Here is a 15418-nt window from a genome sequence, read left to right as displayed (position 1 = left end):
AACTTTCAAATTCTATAGGACAAAAAGCCTGGCTTCTCAAATTACCTGGAAAAAAAAAAAAAGTGATTGATGGTTGTGGGTCAGGAGAGAGCAGACTTACAGGTAAGAAGAGAATTAAGAGTTCACAACCAAATGCAACGTGCACATCTTGATTCAAGCAAACCAACGTAAAACACATTTTTAGATAATGGGGGAAATTTAACTATGACCAGGTCAGATGATATTGGATTGGCCCAAAAAAATCATTTGGAATTTTCTGTAACACCTTACAAAAAATCCAAATGATTTTTTTTTTGCCAACCCAATATTAGGGGCTTACTGTTAATTTTGCTGGGCATCATAATGGCATTGTGATTTTATTTCTTCAAAGTCCTAATGTGTTAGAGATATTTCCTCAAGTAATCTCAGAATTTACAAGTGAAATGGTATGATGGCTAGAATTTTCTTTCAAACATTCTAGGGAAAAAAAAAGTAGGACAAAAAAAAAGCAAAATGTTAATTACTGAAACTGGGTTCATTATACAATTCTCTCTACTTTTGTGTTTGACTGAAATTTTCCACTAGAAAGTGTAATTTTCTACTAACTTTTCCAACAAAAAGTATAATTCAGAGATTTCCCAGTGGTCCAGTGGTTAAGACTCTGAGCTTTCAATGTCCAGGGCATGGGTTCGATTCCTGGTTGGGGAACTAAGATCCCACATGCTGTGCAATGAAGACAAGAAAAAATTATTTTTTACTTTTAAAAAGTATAAATCAAAATAAAATTCTAGGCTCTGCTGCTAAGGGAAATTTCACCAAGTTAAGAAGAACATGAACATTCTCACTTCCCTACCTATTCAGTACATAAGAGATTTCTGCAGACTACAGACTTTGTTGCTATGCCTGGGCAAACTAACCTGCACCCTCTCAATCTGTCATTTTGATTGGACATCACAATGTATTGCCCTGTTAATATTTAAAGTGCTGCCTCTGTTTTCTGGAAGAAATACTTGGAAAATTTCTTCGTTAAACTAGAAGATCATCACACCTCCCATCTTCCTCCACATGCCTGAGAAAAAGAAAAGCTGTGAGTCAGCTGGATTTCTTATTTGGGCAGTGTTTGAGAGTTCTGACTCATTTCCCCCAACAAGCAGCCTGTTGGGGTTCTCTGACCACAATGACTGAGTCAAGGTGGGTGAATGGTGAGCCACACCAAGTGGAAAGAATCTTGGGATTTGAGGGTTAGAAGATAATGGGAAAGATAATTCCCACTGGATGTGGGCCTGAGAAGTTGCAACCTTTGCAGTTCCAAGTCCAGAGATGTTTGAGCATAAAGTCAATCATTTGGACAAGCTCTGGGAGTTGGTGATGGACATGGAACCCTGGCGTGCTGCGGTTGCAAAGAGTTGGACATGAATGAGTGACAGAACTGAACTGGACTGAATTGAAAGTCAATACAGAGGAACCAGGTCTGAGAACTGGAGAGAGAGAGAGAGAGAGAGACTCAGATTTGGTGCCACTGTTTGAAATCCTGGATCAAACTGGACCTGAAGTCCTAAATTTTTTGGTTACATGAACTAACAAATCCCCTCTTCCACTTCTGGCAGGTGACAAGTTGGGCTCAACTCCATTTCTCCCGTTTTCTTTGGTGATGGAGTTTTAGCAGGGTATGTGCCAACCAGGTGGAAATTAGACTTCCTAGCCTCCCTTGCAGTGGATGTTGCCAATTGACTAATTCCTCAGCAATGGAATGTGACTGCAAGTGAAACTTTCTTAAGAGAAAATAGCTCGCCCTTCACTTCTGCTCTTTCTCCTTCCAAGCTGGCTGCAGTATGGACGTGGGCCTGATGCAGCTCAAGTCACACGGGTAAGATCAACACTTGGGGCCGAGAGGATGGTGAAGCAGGAAAGTGAAAGAGATTGGGCTTTCTCACAACTGGACTGTTTGGCAAATGAGCAATAGCGTCCATTTAAGCTGTTCTCTCTCAGGGGTCTCTTTGTTACAGAATCTTTTTTTTTTGTTTTGGACGCACCATTCAGCTTCTGGGATGTTCTCTGACCAGGGATTGAACCTGGCCACAGCTGTGAAAGCCTGGAATCCTAATCACTAGGCTGCTGGGGAATTCCTGTTACAGCAACTAAACTTGACCAACACAGGGCTGAAGATAGCTGCATTGTGTGTGTGTGTGTGTGTATGCAGAGGGTGGGGGGGCGGGAGTTGTTATGAGATCCTATGGGCAGTCGACAGGAGTGCTGAGGCGTGAAACAGGAAGAAAGAAAGAAAATAGAGCAGAGACTGCAATGTGGGGAAAGTCCTGGTTAAAAAATGAGAATAAATAGACTGATTTTGGAGTGATGGAAATTCTTTGGAAATAGAGTTGGTGATTGCACAATACCAGTATATTCAATGGCCCTACACTGTTCACTTTAAAATGGTGAATTTTACGATTTTCATCTTGATAAATTAAAAAAAAAAAAAAGGATGCCTTAAGTTCAAATTGCACTTTTAATTCTCATGACATAACTCCCCTCCTTTGTCCTCCAAATCTCTTCAGCAGAATTCATTGGCTACATCTCTCCTGTGGGTGTGTTTGGGTCAGAAGCATGAAAACTGACCAAGGTCTGCCAAGACCTGGGTCAGAACCAGAGAGAGAGCAGACAGGACAGCTCTATAGACCAGAGATATTCTATAAACAGAAAGAGTTCAACAGAAGCAGGAATTCAGAGCCAGAGGGAACTGAGAGAACATTAATCCACCTGGGGTTGTCAGAAATCCATGTGTGGGAGGACTTCGCTGGTGGTCCAGTGGTTAAAAATCTGCCATTCAATGCAAGGGACCCTAACAGAGGAACTAAGATCCTATATGCCTCGGAGCAACTAATCCCATGGACCACAGTACAAAAGATGCCACGTGATGCAATGAAGATCCCACATGCTGCAACTAAGACCTGATGCAGCCAAAAATAAGTAAGTAAACAAATATTTAAAAAAGAAATCATGATGGCACTTTCAACTTTAGGGAGGAGGTTCAAGCAGTCTTTCGGGGTTGCTGTGGTGCACATTGTTATCTTAGACACAATTAACAACCAGCATCTTGTCCTCCCAGCTTGTGGCAAAGCTACCCTGATTTCACTCTGGGGGAGTCATCCTCTCACTGTCTCTTGTCTCAGCTACCCTCCTCATTAGGATAGATCTCATGACTCATGCTAAGCTAGCTGGCACGCTCCATTCTTTTGGGACACATGACCCAAGCTGAGCCCATCAGGACCAAGCAAATAAGTTTCAGGAATTTTTTAAAAAAATCTATTTGGGAAAGAGGTGCTCCCTTTCTCTGCCTATGAGCTGGGATGATATGAATCACTTTGAGGATGGAGTTAATCCAGAAGAAGTGAAGCCGAAAGTTGGAGTCCTCATTCGAACCCTGAATCAAGCCAGGCCTGCAGGCTGCTCTGTGTCCAGGCTTTGCAGTTGGGTGCACCTGTTCAATTTTATTTCTCTGCTGAAACCAAACCGGTTTGGAGTTCTGCCTACAACTGAGATTAACCCAAACGTGTTTGTGTTTCACACTGAAAGGACCTCGCTTCAGACACTGTTTCCATGTTTTGGAAGTAATATAGGCTCACAACGCCAAATTTGAAACCCTTGGGGCCAGGTGTATATTGAAATTCAGAATTTTCCAGTGTTTAGAAGGTAAGATGACACATATATGAGGCTTCCTCAGTGGCTCAGGAGTACAGAATCCACCTATAATGCAGGAGATGCTAGAGGCCCCTGGATCGGGAAGATTCTCTGGATTAGGAAATGGCAACCCATTCTACTATTTTTGCCTGGAAAATCCCATGGACAGAGGAGCCTGGCTGGCTACAAAAGAATTGGATATGACTGAGTGACTGAGTATGCACCATGACACATACGTACCACCCAAACACCCAGTGGGGTCTGGGGCAGCACCCCATAATCAAATTCCTTAACATTTCTGCAGGGCAGCATCAGAATATTATTAAAAAGAATGCATAAAGATTAAAAAAAAGAAGTCTTTGTTAGCTCAAGTCAGAGTTTCTCAACAAATGCATTTTAGCCTTGAATTGTGAAAATGCCATTTCAAAGATTTGGGATTTCAGAACTACAAATGGTGGACCTATAAATAATAATAGCTTCAACTCCCATATTACTCATTCTGGGTCTGACTGCTATGCATTTGTGTCATTCTCAGAATGATTCTGTAAGGTAAATATAAATGTCATTCCCATTTTACAAATGGGGAATCCGAGGCCAGGGTAGGTGAAGCGACTTGCCCAACATCACACAGCCAGGAGGCGGCAGGAGGATTTGAACCCAGGCTGCCTGGCTGCAAGGTCTGTCTTTTGTTGATGTTATCTGTCTCTCCTGGGCATTGGTGTGCCTCTGGGGACCCCTTTCATGGCCCTGGGCCCCTTTCCACTTTAGGAGCTGGAACCCAGCCCACCTTCTGCTCTGCAGTGACTCACCTCCACGAGAAAGAAGTCCTTGAAGTTTGTGTCGGTCAGTAGGACGGTCTTCTCCTCAGGGATGCCACCCAGGATGAGTACAGGTGTCTGATCCACAGTGTACCACAGCGGCCTCGACGGGACATTCACAAAGTACCGGGGTATCAGATGGAAGAGCTGCGGGGCAGGGGCCAGAGGGCTGCTCGACAACCCCCTCTCTTCCCACGGTTCTGTCTCATTTAAGGTAAAACCTAAAGACCTTACCCTGACTCACAAGGCCATGTGCAATTTGCCTCCATCACCTCTCTGACCTCATCCTCCACCACTCTCCCCCTTGCTCACTTTCTCCTGGCCATGTGGGCTTTCTCACTGCTTCTCAGAGCCTTTATACCGACTGTTCCCTCTGCTCGAAATGCTCTTCTAGTAACCACGTAATTCCTGCCTCTCCTCCACCAAGACTGTACTCAAATGTCGACCTTCTCAGTTACACCTTTCTTGAGCGTCCATTTAAACACTGCCACCCCCTCTTGTGTGTGTGCTTATCTGAGTCTGACTCTTTGTGACCCCATGGACTGTAGCCCGCCAGGCTCCTCTGTCCATGGGGTTTCCCAGGCAAGAATACCAGAGTGGGTTGCCATTTCTTACTCCAGGGAATCTTCCTAACCCAGGAATCAAACCCATGTCTCCTGCGTCTTCTGCACTGGCAGATGGATTCTTGAGCCTTAAGCCACCTGGGAAGCACCCGCCACCCCCTCTTACAGAGATCTAATTCCCCTCACTCTGATTTCTCTCCAGTGCACTGACCACATTTTAACCTGCTGTGGAATTGACTTGATCTCATGTGTGCTGGTCTGGTGTCTGTCTCTCCCACTAGACTGTCAGCTCAAAGAGAGGGCACGGATTTGGGTCTGTGGGTTCGCTGCTACGTTCCCATGGTGCCACACTCTGTGCTCAGGAAGTGCCTGCTGAATGAATGAATGCACTATGATTAAGAATATGGGTGCAGGAGTCAGGTAGACACAGTTTCAAGTCTGTGGGCAAATGGCTCCATCCTTTTGGGGCCTCAGTTTGTTCCTCTTTAAAATGGGTATGCTAGAGGACCTTCTCGCACAGGTCACTGTCAAGACTTAAAGTGTACTTAGCAGATTACGGCACCGGGGGCCCTTCCCATCACCGGGGCCCCCTCACCTCATTTCCCACAGTGAATTGGAGTTTGTGGTCTCGCTGTCTCTCCAGGAAGCCGTTAATGTTCACACGAAACCTGGAGGTGGGTGTGGGGCAAGTACCGGTGTAGCAGCAGCCAGAGCCCACAGCCACTTCCCTGCCCCTCTCCCGCCCTGAGGACCCCTGTTCTCTTCTGCGGGAATCGAATCCGGAAATTAGGAAGCCCCTCCCAGAGTCTCCGCGCCTCACCCAGCCCAGGATTGGGAAAGGGCACCTTTTATTGGGGATGAAGGGCCCCAGGCCATTGCTGCTAACGTCCACGCGCATGACCACGCTGCCGTTCTTGATGGGCATGGGCGTGTACCAGCTCATGAGACACACCTCCTCTGCGTCACATCTCTCTGCTGGCAGGTGGTGGGTACTGAGGCTACTGGGGCCTTCCAGTAGCCTCCCCCCACGCCGGCCACAAACCACTGGGATCCCACCGCAACTCCCTTCTCAGCCATGGATCCCCCTGGGGCCTCTGTGTGGTCCCATCTGGGCCCCGGAACCTGCTTAGGCCTCCTTGGCTACCCACCTCCCAGGTCAAAGATCCCTGTGAGGCCTGCAACCACCTCCACACCACCACCAGGTCATAGGCCCCTTGAGACCGTGAACTTCGCTGAACTTCCCTGGCCACGCCCACACGGCCACGCCCACACCGACCAGGCGGCTGTGACCCTCCAGGCCCACCTGGGCTGCGGAAGGGAGCTGCCTCCATCTGGATCTGCAGTTGCTCTATCTTCCAGCGATGGAAGTTGACTGGGGACTGGAAGGTGACCAGCACCACTGGCTTCAGCCCTGTCAGGTGGCCCTTGCGAACCAGGGCCTCGGAGGACTGAGGGCGAGATGGCCCCACAGGGGTGTCCTTAGGAGAGCCTGTGGGTCCTCCTGCCTTGACCCCACCTTTACTAGCCTGCCTTCTTCCTAGGCTGGGTCAGGAGAACAGACTCTCCACCGTGGGAAGGTCAGAGAACATGGTCTAGGTTTGGGGCTCTGGAGGGGGATGGAACCAGTCTAGGAGAGGGGGCGGAGGTGCTTCCGGCTGGGAGGGAGTCAGGAGGTCTTCCCGGAGGAGGTGAGTCCAGAGCAAGGTCCTCAGACAGAAATTAGACGTAGGGAATGCATAGGGCAAGAAAGCATAGGACAAACAAAAATATAAAGGTGGGAGCACCTGGCACCAACTACTAGCAGCCTCTTCCCTCACTTCAGGGATTCCATTCTCACTCCTGGGGCTTCTGGTTTAGGGACTGGGATCTGGGGTATGATGGGGCAGTTAGCCCCTGGAGAAAGGCATGGCAACCTGCTCCAGTATTCTTGCCTGGAGAATCCCACGGACAGAGGAGCCTGGAGGGGCTACAGTCCATAGGGTCACAAAGTCAATCATGACTGAGGTGACTTAGCAAGCAGGCAGGCAGGAGCAGTTATACAGAAAGGAACTAGGGACAAGGGTGACTGGGTGGCCAGGGACAACCTCCCAGAAATGCCAGGATCCTGGCTGGGCTAAGAAGGGAGGGCAGGGCTTAGAGCAGCAGTCCCCAACCTTTTTTGGCACCAGGGACCAGCTTAATGGGGACAGTTTTTCCACTGAGCAGGATTGGGGGGTGAGGGGAAGGTTTCAGTATGATTCGAGTCCATTACATTTATTGTGCACATTATTTCTATTATTATTACATCAGCTCCACCTCGGAACATCAGGCATTAGATCCCAGAGTTTGGGGACCCCTGACTTAGAGTGTAGATGGAAGGAAGAAGACATGTATTCTAGGGTATGTGCTGTGCTGTACTTAGTCATTCAGTTGTGTCCAACTCTGCTACCCCATGAACTGTAGCCTGCCAGTGTCCTCTGTCCATGGGGATTCTCCAGGCAAGAATACTGGAGTGGGTTGCCATGCCTTCCTCCAGGAGATCTTCCCAACCCAGGGATGGAGCCCAGGTCTCCCACACTGCAGAAGGATTCTTTACCATCTGAGCCACCAGGGAAGCCCATGCATACTGGAGTGGATAGTCTATCCCTTCTCCAGAGGATCTTCCCGACCCAGGAATCAAACTTGGGTCTTCTGCATTGCAGGGGGATTCTTTACCAGCTGAGCTACCAGGGAAAGCCCATTCTCGGGTATAGAACAGCATTAATATTTCATTTTTTTTGGCTGGATCATGCGGTATGCAGGTCCTTGATAAGTGATCAAACCCATGGTCCTGGCACTGGGAGTATGGAGTCTTAACCATTGGACCACCAGGGAAGTCTCTAGAAGAGCATTAGCAAAGGCTTGGAGGCATCCCCAAGAGACAGCTGTGCTCAAGTCGCTGTGGGCAGGGGTGTGGGGGGAGCTATGAGACACGGGTGGGAGATTTAATGAGTCTGATTCCTTTGGCACAGACCTTCATCCTGAGGAATGCCTCAGCCAGGGCCCTTTCAATCCTGCCCCCTACACCTGTCCCAGCCCTGCCTCTGGTTTTCAATCACAGGGGAGCAGGTGCTGGTGGGTTGGGGAGCTCTTCCCTATCAGGGCTATAGTGGCCACAACTGCCCTGATGCTGTCCACCCTTAACTCTTGCCTGGACCAAGCATTAGCCTCCTCCCTGTCTCCTTGCTCCTGCTCTGCCCCCCATTCAGCCTGTTAACACTTGAATCCCATCACATCCCTCTGTTCAAAACCTCATGGCTTCATTTCACTAGAGAGAAAGCCAGGTCTCACTCTCCCCTCCCACTGTCCCCCTCGCTGAGTCTGCTCCAGCCACACATGGGCCTCTGGGCGGTTCCTCATATACTCCGGCCTCGATCCTATTTCAGGGCAGCTGCACCTGCTGTTCCCTCAGCTCCAGTGTTTTCCCCAGTTCTCTCCCTTTTCATCATTCAGGCCTCTTCTCAAGCTCTTCAGAGACCTTCCCCAAACACTCCAGCTAACACCTTCACCTCATTTTATTTTCATCTTTGCACTGATTACACTAATAAGTTGTTTTCTGTATTTACTTGTCGATTGTCTGCTTCCCTGGTGGGCTGAACCAGAAGAAACATCAGGCCACACTGTTTATCACTGTACTGCCTCCCCAACCCATTGTGGAAAAAAAAAAAAGAGGGTCTGACTCAGAGTACGTGTTGCATGAACAGATAAAGGAATGACTATCAGGCTTTCACAGATAAGGAGAGAAAGTTGATGGAGTCAACTCTTGGCCCAGGTCACTCTCTAGAAACTTGTTGCTAGCATTCACTTTCTATGAACCAGCCACTGTGCTCAGTGCTTCATACATATTTAATCATTTTATGAAGTGGGTATGATCATTATTGTAGCCTTGTTAAGGATGAGGAGACTTTGGTACAGAGAAGTTAAGTGACTTGCCTGAGATCACTCAACTGTTATGAGCAGGACTGGGGCTGGAAGCCAGGCAGCCTGGCTCCAGAGCTCAAAGGATTCACTACCATGCTATACTTCCTCCAGATAAATATGAGTCCATGGTAGATTCAAACCCAGGTCTGTAGCCTTCAGAACTTTCAGTTCTAAACCACAGCATTCTGCTTATTTTAGCCAAAACAATCTTAAAGAACAAACTTGGAGGACTCAAACTTCCCAATTTGAAAATTAATACAAAGCTTCAGTGATCAAAACAGTGTCGTACTGGCATATGGACAGACATATAGAACAATGGAATAGAATTATATCCAGAAATATATCCTTATACTTATAGTCAATTGATTTTTGACAAGGATGTCAAGACAATTAAATGAGGAAAGAATAATCTTTTCACTCCTGGCATAACTGGATATTCCCAGGTAAAAATTAGACCCCTACCTCACACCATATACAAAAACTAACTCAAAATGAATCAAAGGCCCACATAAGAGCTAAAACAAACAAACAAACTCTTAGAAGAAAACATGGGAGTAAATTTTCATGATTTGTGGTTAGGTAAAGCCTTAGACAACACCAAAAGCACCAGCAACAAATGAAAAAAAAAAGATAATTGGGCTTTATCAAAAATTAAAACTGTGGTGCCATTGTATGATATGTGAATTATATCTCAATAAATGTAAAGCTTTAGTGCTTTAAAGGACATCATTAAGAAAGTGAAAAGACATGGAATGTGAAAAATATTTACAAATTATATATCTGAGAAGGAACTACTTTCCAGTACATAAAAAGAAATTTTATAATGTGACAATAAAAAGACAAATAACCCAGTTTTTAAATGGGCAAAGGATCTGAACAGAAATTTCTCCAAAGAAGATAGATAAATGGCTAATGGGCATATGAAAAGATGTTCAACATCATTAGTTATGAGGCAAATGCAAATCAAAACCACACTGAGATGCCATTTCACACATACTAGATGGCAAGAATCAAAGAAATGGACAACAACAAATGACAATATAGAAAAACTGGACCCCTCATACACTGTTTATGAGAATGTAAAATGACATGGATTTGCTTTGGAAAACAGCCCAGCAGGTCCTCAAAAGTGAAACTGAGTTATCATGTGACCCAGAAATTCCTTTTCTAGGTATATACTGAAGAGAACTGAAAACAGATGCTTACACAAACACTTGTATACACATGTTCATAGCAGCATCATTCATAATAACCACCCCCAAAGTGGAAATAACTCAAATCGCCATCACTTAATGAATGGCTAAGCAAAATGCAGCACATCCGTACAACTGAATATTGTCGTTGTTCAGTTGCCCAGTCATGTCTGACTCTTTGTGACTCCATGGACTGCAGCATGCCAGACCTTCCTGTCCCTCACCATCTCCCAAAGTTTGGCCAAGTTCAAGTCCATTGCATCAGTGACTCATCCATAAAAAGGAAATACTGATTCATGTTATAACATGGGTCTTGAAAACATGTTAAGTGGAAGAAGTCAGATACAAAAGGCCACATATTACTTGATTCCATTCTTTATATGAAATGTCCAGAATAAGCAATTTCACAGAAGTAGAAAACAGTGGTCTCCAGGGGCTCGGGAGGGTGGGGGTACAGGGTTTCCTTTTGAGGTGATGAAAATGTGCTGGAACAAGACAGTGGTGATGGTTGCACAACTTTGTGAATATACGAAAAACTATTGAACTGTTTTTTGTTTGTCTTTATTTTCGGCTGTGCTGGGCAGTTTGTAGAATTTTAGTTCCCCAACCAGGGATCAAACCTACGCTCCCTGAACACCAAGTCGGGAGTCCTAGCCACTGGACAGCCAGGGAACTCTTGAATTGTATATTTTTAAATGGTGAATTTTAGGACATGTGAATTCTATCTCAATTTAAAAAAAATATTTTCTTCACTTTATGAGGAAAATGTCTATGTTTCTTTTTCTTTTGACCCCAATATCTGGCATGTGGGATCCTCGTTCTCTGACCAGGAGCCTAACCTGTGCCTCCTACAGTGGAAGCTTTCAGTCTTAATCACAGGACCACCAGGGAAGTCCTTATATATCTCTGTTTTGTTTTGTTTTGTTTTTATGGAAATCAAAAGCTAACAAGCACCAACTATGTGCCTGGTGAGATACCAGGAATCTTCTTGAATCTTTAAGGTCCCTAGGGTTCAGTGGTGCCATGCCTATTTAAATGTTAGAAAGGGGGAAAAGTGAGGCCCCAACAGAATAAGCGTCCCCCGCCCCTGCACCCACTCACCACATCTCCTGTGCAGGAGTAGTTGATCTTCAGGTAGTAAGGAAAGCCCAGGTATGTCTGCAAGGAGATGGTGAGCAAATGTCCAGAACCCAGAAGGATGCAGCTCCAGGACCTCGTCCATTCGCCTGCCCCCAGTCTCCTCACCTCGTCCGGGTCGATGGGTGCGTCCACTAGCAGGTCGAACACTTTGTCCACTGTGTACAGCTCTTGATCGACGAAATGATCGATCGCGTCGTTCTTGCCTACTGACTCTAAGTTGTTCAAGACAACCTGCCAGGTGCACTCCTGGGTTTCCTGTATCGCCCACAACCTCCACGGTGCCAACAGCACCACCAGCAGTGCCCACAGAGCCCGGGGGACTCGGAGTCTCGGCCACGGAGTAGGGCCAGCAGGGAACATCTCGGGCAAGTGGGTAACGTGGCTTCAACCTGGAGAAGGCGGAGGTCACCAGCCGGCTAGACTGTTCTTGGTAGGCGCCGTCTTAGATCCCGCCTTATTCCTGCGCCCCGCCCAGTCCCTGTTCCTGGCCCCACCTGTGCTCAAACGTCTGGCCCCACCCCTATTCTTGCTCCTCGCTCCACTCCTACTTTTGCTCCTGGCTCCGGTCCTGTTCTTGCTCCAGGTTCCTCTCCTGCTCTCGCTCCTGGCTTCTCGCCTGTTCTTGCTCCACGTCCCACTCCTGCTCTCGCTCCTGGCTTCTCGTCTGTTCTTGCTCCACGTTCCTCTCCTGCTCTCGCTCCTGGCTTCTCGCCTGTTCTTGCTCCTGGCTCCGCCTGTGCTCTTGCTCCTGGCTTCTCTCCTGTTCTTGCTCCTGGCTCCACCTCTGCTCCAGACCTCGGGCCGGCAATTACTGCTCTTCCGGACCCCACCTCTGCTGCTACTCCAGGGCTCTCCCTTACTGTTGCTCCTGGCCATGCCCTTACCCCTGGTTTCGCCCCGCCTCCCAGGCTCACCCCTTAACCTTGCCCTATCCTTCTTTGCTCTGCCTCTGCTCTGCCTCCGACCCCTACTCTTCAGTCGGTCTCTATTTCTGTTTCTCGGTTTAGCTATGCCCCACCTATTGCCCCCAGTTCCTCTCCTAGCATACCTGAGCCTGGCTCCACCCCCACTTCTTGCCCCGCCCCCCCACATTTCTCCGTACCGCCCCTTTCTCCGTGCTCGGGCCCTGCCCAGGTACCAGATCCTGCCTCTAGACCCGTCCCTCTCCCGAACCTGCGCCTTCCCCACGCCCCACCTCTTCCCCTGTCCTCGCTTCGATTTCTCGCCTGTAGCTTGCCCCTCGCTCGGCTTCTGCGCCTTGTCCCTCCCCTTATCGACCCGCCCTCCCCCCTCATGCTGGGGGAGGTGGTCTTCCCAAGCCCGTTCCTTGCCCCGCCCCCTCCTATGACCCCGCCCCTTCTCGGTTGAGACCGTTTCTTTGCCTCGGGAACTCTCTTCACCGTTGGCCTTCCGCTCGCTCCGCGCCCTCTCTGCGCCCTGCACCTCCTCGTTCCCTGCCGGCGCTGCCTTGTCTGTCAGCCCTTTCTCGGCCCTCACCTTTCCCCTTAACCGCGGTACCTTGTCTCCTCCCCTCGTCTTCTCGCCACCTTTTTCCATGCCCCGGACAGCCCAGCTCTAAGCTCCGCCTCCTCTAGCCCCGCCCCTCTGCATGGCCCGGTTCCTTCTCTCGGCCTCTCCAGGCTCCTCGCCCCGCCCTCTCTCCGCCCCGCGCCTCCTGTGCCCAGTCTCTGGGCTCTCCTCCTTTTCCTCAGCCTTTCCCCGCCTCTCCTCCCCCCGCCCCTCTCCGCCCCTTCTTAACCCCGCCCCCACCCCCCGCATCCCTCCCAGGGAGGCCCCAGACCTCCCTCTTCTCCCTGCCCGGTGGTACCAGTCACTAAGTTAAAACCGGTCAACCGTCACTCTGCCGCTCCAGTCCCGCCCCTCTTGCCCGGTCTCAAAATGGCCGCCTACACTTCCACAACCGACTTCTGCCTTTCGCGAGGCACGCCTGCTTCACCCGCCTGTCTCCGTGGCAACGCGCTTCCCGACTAGCGCTTACCGCTTAAGGGACAGAGGGAGGGAGCAGCTCAACACTCGCGCGGGCCCTGGACTGCAGAGGGAACTGCGGACGAAGTTTGTGTTAGAAAGGCCTTCAGGGAGTTCCTATTGGTGGTTCTGGCCTGCTTATCCTTCTACCCAATCAGACTTTGCTATCAGAATTCTGGTGGAAAAAAAAAAAAATTAGGGCCGTGTGGGAAATTAATCTGACTGCGGCTTAACACCCTCATCTGCAGAACAAAGACAAAGGCAGTGATCTCATAGCGTTGTCTTGAGAAGTCAATAAGATAACACGTGAAGAGTACCTGGCACAAATAAATATTCAATAAGTTAACAGTTTTCATTGGTACTCTGACGCCCAACAGTTAAGGACTCAGACCGTCTTTATTTTATTTTGCCGCTGGGATAATAATTACCCCACCAGTGACTGAACCCGGGTCCCCTGCAGTGGAAGCCTGGAGTCCTTGACACTGAACCGCCAGGGAATTCCCCAGACCATGACTTTTTGATGGACTGCAAAGCTGACTTAAACTCCTGTGGTTTTCAAACTTCAGAGACTCAATCAGAAGGACTTGTTAAAACAGGTTGTTAGGCTCCACCCCCAGGGGTTAGATACCCTTAAGTCTTTAGATGGGGCTGGTGATTATATTCCAGGTGATGCTGATACTAATGGTCTGGGGACAACACCCTGGGAACCTTCCATACCTCCCCAGAACCCCAGGGAAACATCCAAACTAAATTGTTTTCCAGAGCTCTGCATAAACTGATGCCTGTTGTCCCTCCTATCCACTCATCTGTTGCTCTCTCTGTGGTCCAAAGCAGAGTCTTGAATATCCTTGACCCAGTATGCTGGCTCTCCTCCAGACTGTACACACACTATAAACCCCTTCTGGAATACTACTCCCTACTTTGTCACCACCTGACCACTTTCCTTCCTTCATGTCTTGTCTGTGATACAGAAGCAGCCCTCATCCCTCCCCTCACCACACTAGGCTATGGCTGCCCAGGAATGGGTCTCTGCTTCCCACTGCATCGCAGGCTCTGTGAGGGGAGGGCCTGGGGCTTTGTCTATCACTGTTGTTTCCAATTATGTGCAACACAGTGCAGAATAAGTGTTCCCTGTAAAGAAAGAGCTGATGAAAGTCTGTGCCCCCCCCACCCCCTAGCCCACCCCCACAGACCAGGAAGGGTGACTTCATCTGAGGGAAGAAACCGAGCAGCTGTGTACCTGAGCCCTTCTAGACTCACAGAAGCAGAGAGACTGGGGTGTCCTCATGGTACCCCCGACTCTGGAATATAACCGCACCAGGAGAAAGTCTCCCTGTTACTTACATGCCCAAGGTACACCCTACAGCCTCATTTATGCTAGCAAAAGACTAGCAGTCACCCACACATCCATTAATGAAACATGGAAATAACTTGGACTTCCCCAGTGGCTCAGTGGTAAAGAATTAGCTTGCCAGTGTGAGAGCGGCAGGAGATGCAGGAGACGTGGGTTCGATCCCTGGGTCAGGAAGAGTCCCTGGAGTAGGAAATGGTAACCCACTCCAGTATTCTGTGGGATGTGTGTCCTAAAGGAGGCACAGCAGACATAAAAAAGGATATAAGGGACTTCCCTGATGCCGCAGTGGTTAAGAATCCACCTGCAATGCAGGGGACACGGGTTTGATCCCTGGTCTGGGAAGATTCCACATGCTGAGGAGCAACGAAGCCCATGCACCACAACTTCTGAGCTGATGTGTTGCAACTACTGAAGCCTACAAGCTTTAGGGCCTGTGAGCCACAACTAATGAGCCCCTGTCCTAAAACTACTGAAGCCTGTGCTCTGCCATGAGAAGCCCGTGTACTGCAACAAAGGGTAGCCCTTGCTCACTGCAACTAGAGAAAGCCCACACACAGCAATGAAGACCTAGTGCAACCCCAAATAAAAATAAATTAAAATGGATATGAGACTTACTCTTGTGCCTCTGAAATGACCTCTGAATGACACTGGGTTGGTAAAAAAAAAAAAAAAAAGCAAGGTATAGAAAGAGAATATTAGAAAAGCATATAAAAATTATATATGCATATATGAGACAAATAATATGAAAAAGGTGCAGAAATGAGCCGA

At 48.5% G+C, this 15418-nt stretch overlaps 1 protein-coding gene across 2 annotated transcripts in view; it reads right to left on the bottom strand.

The window, feature by feature from the left end:
• CATSPERG (cation channel sperm associated auxiliary subunit gamma) overlaps positions 1-12332 on the bottom strand; it is a 29547-nt gene extending 17215 nt beyond the window's left edge. The window contains exons 1-6 of one of the 2 annotated variants that reach the window (XM_065926021.1): positions 11416-12332; positions 11275-11328; positions 6342-6486; positions 5884-6010; positions 5634-5706; positions 4467-4622 (exon numbers count right to left, since the gene is read on the bottom strand). In XM_065926021.1, coding sequence (XP_065782093.1) covers positions 4467-4622; positions 5634-5706; positions 5884-6010; positions 6342-6486; positions 11275-11328; positions 11416-11670 — 810 coding nt within the window. In that variant the 5' untranslated portion in view covers positions 11671-12332. Of the gene's footprint in view, positions 1-4466; positions 4623-5633; positions 5707-5883; positions 6011-6341; positions 6487-11271 lie in introns of both variants that reach the window. The other variant, XR_010661705.1, reaches the window with a different exon arrangement.
• Between the last annotated feature and the right edge of the window lie 3086 nt (positions 12333-15418).

The sequence above is a fragment of the Muntiacus reevesi genome, chromosome 2 (assembly GCF_963930625.1).
Source record: "Muntiacus reevesi chromosome 2, mMunRee1.1, whole genome shotgun sequence".
Taxonomy (NCBI): domain Eukaryota; kingdom Metazoa; phylum Chordata; class Mammalia; order Artiodactyla; family Cervidae; genus Muntiacus; species Muntiacus reevesi.
This window is presented reverse-complemented; position numbering and strand designations above follow the sequence as displayed.